The 3,748-nt window shown below is 38.6% G+C and overlaps 1 protein-coding gene across 2 annotated transcripts; it reads right to left on the bottom strand.

The window, feature by feature from the left end:
• Nucleotides 1-786: 786 nt before the first annotated feature.
• LOC148096097 (C-type lectin lectoxin-Phi1-like) lies at nucleotides 787-1,624 on the bottom strand. 2 transcript variants are annotated; one of them, XM_087836346.1, is made up of 2 exons: nucleotides 1,032-1,552; nucleotides 787-926 (listed from the first exon to the last, which is right to left on the bottom strand). In XM_087836346.1, exons 1-2 carry the CDS (start codon nucleotides 1,550-1,552, stop codon nucleotides 824-826), a joined length of 624 nt encoding a protein of 207 aa, XP_087692472.1. In that variant the 3' UTR covers nucleotides 787-823. The 2 variants fall into 2 exon arrangements, with proteins under 2 accessions (XP_087692472.1, XP_087692471.1); XM_087836345.1 differs by having other exon boundaries at nucleotides 787-1,624.
• Between the last annotated feature and the right edge of the window lie 2,124 nt (nucleotides 1,625-3,748).

Below are 3,748 nucleotides of genomic sequence, written 5' to 3'. Positions count from 1 at the left end.
TGGTGGACGATGAAGAACAGAGTACGCCCCAGGAAATTGAAATACAATATCAGTATATAGTAGAGGCAACTGTATTTATGTAATGAAAAAACAACTTATAAATAATTGTTTAGCTTGAATTCAAATAAAAGAATGATAGCAATATGTTAATGAATATAGTAACACGAGATGTGAAAAAGCATTTAAGACTATTGGTCACACATTGGTTCAAAATTTATATTAGAATACAACATAAGACATCTTGAAGTTTTTAATGAAATTGCAGTACAGTGTTATCAGCAATTTTCAAATGAAGATGCAAAGCTTTGTCATTTCTGCTTATGGCATAAACGCAGCGGTGTATGTCACACAATGAATTAGCTAAATATGAAATGGTAATATAGTACCTTACAGTCCCATGCAGAGCTACAAGCAATGTGAGAACAACAAGGCAAATAGTTTAGCAAACAGCCCCACCTTTCAAAGCACTGGTGAGAATAACACAGCAGACACCACAGGTACATTTTTATGCGGCCTGCAGAGAGGGCTTTCAAAAACATATGAAACCTACATCACTCTGAGGTGAAATCCTACCTAAGTTACTTTTCAAGAATGAAAACTTAGATTAGATGTGCAAGAATAGCCTTGGGAAAAAAAACTGCAGTTGTATTTAAATATGTTTGCTATTTTTCACTTTCAAAAGGTTTCCTAAAAAGATTACACACACTCCTTCCAGAATAATGGAAAAGCCAACATCAATCTTCTAACAAGACAGAAATAAAACAAATGCACATCAAAGATATCAATCAGGTATTAGCCTGGAAATCAAAACTCACTACTAAGCTCAGTAGCAAATAAAACTGAGTCTCTCTTCACAGTCACGAGCCTCCCAAACATTATTACTTCTTGTCATCTGGAGGGCTGCACACTCCATCTTCCCATGTGGACATGATGGTTTTCTGCCTTCACTCCAGGCCTTGTAGCCCATCTCCTGTCCGTCTACCCACAGCCAGTTCCCAGCCAGGAAATGCAATCCGATCCAGATGTGCTCAGTGGTAATGTGTTTCTTTAGCTCTTTCTGGATCAGCATCATCTCAGTCTCTGATGCCACGCTGGCCAGGTTGTTATGGTGCTTCCTGCAGTACTCCAGAGCTTCCTCCCAAGTCTTTTCTTCCCTCACTACTTCAGCGCTGTAGCAGAAGAAGTGCAAGCGACTATCAGGATAATCATGCCAATTGCTGTTATAAATAACACCGTAGACTTCTTCCGGCCAATTGCCTGGTTGACCACTTGCCCAGAAAAAGCTGGATACCTCCGTGCCTCCGGACCACATCCATTTTTGACTTTCTGAGGAATTCTTCTTCAATCCTATCCAGATTGGGTCATTGGAATTGCCAAGTTTCCCAAGTTTGAGATTATCCTGTTCATTACTGACAGAGGCCAAGTCTGTGTGATGCTCCCGACAGAAACTCTGAGCTTCATTCCAGGATTTGTGTTCCTTAATGTAAACATACTTGCTAAACGTTCCAAATAAGCTCAGCAGGAGCAGGATGCAGGTAACGATCTGATTCATTGCTGTCTTGTTAGAAAGAGTTCTGAGGAGCGGTGAGAGGTTTGAAAGATATTTGCTGGAGCTCTGAGCCATTTATCTATCAGGATTTATTTGCATAGGGCGTTCCTTTGATTTGCTGAAGGTATCAGTAATTTGTTTATCCTTCAGATTTTTCTAGATTTCTGCACTAGTAGGACCTAGAACCAAAAAAGGAAAAATACAAGACAGTTAAACAAGAGTGATCTGTGACTGTATAACTCTGCTAGTGCTCAAAGTTCCTCCAGAATACGAGTGAGTTCAGTCATGGGATTTAGATCTACATATCAGGATCTGGGTTATATTGAGAAATTTTTATTTGGTGCCATCATTTATTCACAGCATTCAGGAAAGCCAGGGAGTTCGGAGTGGTTTGAGTGGGGAAATATGTCAAAAATCAAGAAGCAGTACTTTTTGCCGACACTGTTTTTCTTTTTCTATTCTATTGGTTTTGGCCAGAGGGGCCGATGGTGCGATATGGCAGCCTCGCTTCTGTCAGTCTGCCCCAGGCAGCTGTGGCTACGACTGCAGCTTGCCTTCAACAGTGTGTGAATGTGAGAGTGAATGAATAGTGGAATTGTAAAGCGCTTTGGGTGCCTTGAAAAGCGCTATATAAATGCAATCCATTATTATTATTATTATTATTATTATTATTATTATTATTATTATTATTATTATTATTATTATTATTATTATTCCTCAATGATAGACCATGACGCTAGGATAAATGTGGCTTTAAAAGAAAACACTGGAAAAGAGACATTCTACCTGTTTTGAACTTTTCAAGATGGAATCTGTTTTTTTCTATGCCTGTAAGACTGATCTATCGCAAATAACCAACATTCAAAACAACCAGGAAGCATTAATATCGTGAAATGTTAAACATATAAAATAGTAGTTAGAGACGCTATTCTTTTACCTTATCAGAATCAGAATACTTTATTAATCTCAAAGGAAATTATGATTCTTCCTATGGGTTGGAGGTGAACATGATTTGTAGACCATTAGGGTGGAGTTGTATACCTCTCTGGGGATACTGAGTGGGCATGGTGTAACGCATCTGTACTTTATTAATGGCATTTCAATGTAGTGTCATTTAAGCAACATTGAAATCATTATTATGAAGATCTTCTGTAAATCTGGTCAGTGCATAACTATTCTAATGACAGAATTTGAACTGGAGCATTGATTGAGCTGTGTATATTGTTTTTGTTGTGTTTATCAGTAACAAGACTTTTTCACTATTTGCAAAAACACTTTGAACATACATTAACCAAGTATTCTACAAACACTTAGATCTACCTTCCACATTCTTTGATAAGGTAACACATTGTTCCTTATTGTAGAGTCTTTGAATCCCTTGCAATTTTTGCACATTGTTACACATCTGGTGATCATCACTCATCATAATCTTTGTTGGGAAATTTTTGCAGCTCACCTATTGCCAAGCCAACTTTGTTTACAAAGCACGTTAAGAATAGCGAGCACTGGCCAAAGTGGTAAAGCTCTCCATTTGTATCCCTGTAGCATGTTGGAGCAAAAGTCCTCTGTCAGCTTTTGCAACTGAAACCTCATAAGCAGCTTCATTTATTATTTGCCTGTTAAAAATATTTCACAGCCTCAGATAATAATTAGATTGTATGAGCAAACTTTGAGAGAGTTTAACAGCTGACTTTCAGTGCACGTGATCATTGTATGATAGCAAACTGTAAATGACAGCAGAAAGTGTCTCTGCTGCCCTCTACAGTAAGTGTTCAGAATGGTTCTGTCAGGGTTCCTGGGTGCTTGACCCAGTGTTTTCAGTTTGTTCATGTTCTCTGTTTATTTTCCACATGTTCACAGTTTCTGTTTTATTATGTTAGCCATCTGTCTGTGTGTGTTATGTTCTCTTCCACTTCCCGTGGATCATTAGTTAGATTAGTTCAGCTGTCTACTCACTGGTCTCTAATCATCATCGTATTTAAACCCTCAGTTCCCTCAGTTCATTGTCTTGTCATTGTTGTCATCAGTTTTGAATCTGTGTTCCAATACAGTTCAGTCAGTCTTTCAATTCAGCCAGTAAGTTAGTTGTCCATCTCATGTTCTGTTCATCCTGCCCACATAATAAACACCAGCCTTCACCAAGCCATGAGTCCAGTGTTTGGGTCCTCTCTTCCTTCCTTCCACACTGTGACGCCCTGA

The sequence above is a fragment of the Neolamprologus brichardi genome, chromosome 23 (assembly GCF_056152115.1).
Source record: "Neolamprologus brichardi isolate AB-2024 chromosome 23, ASM5615211v1, whole genome shotgun sequence".
Classification (NCBI taxonomy): Eukaryota; Metazoa; Chordata; class Actinopteri; order Cichliformes; family Cichlidae; genus Neolamprologus; species Neolamprologus brichardi.
Note: the sequence above shows the minus strand (reverse complement) of the source record. Positions and strands in the feature narration are given on the sequence as shown.

Excerpts from the sequence above, each read along its gene's own strand:
- LOC148096097 (XM_087836345.1), bottom strand. The coding sequence starts at position 1,624 with ATGGCTCAGAGCTCCAGCAAATATCTTTCAAACCTCTCACCGCTCCTC.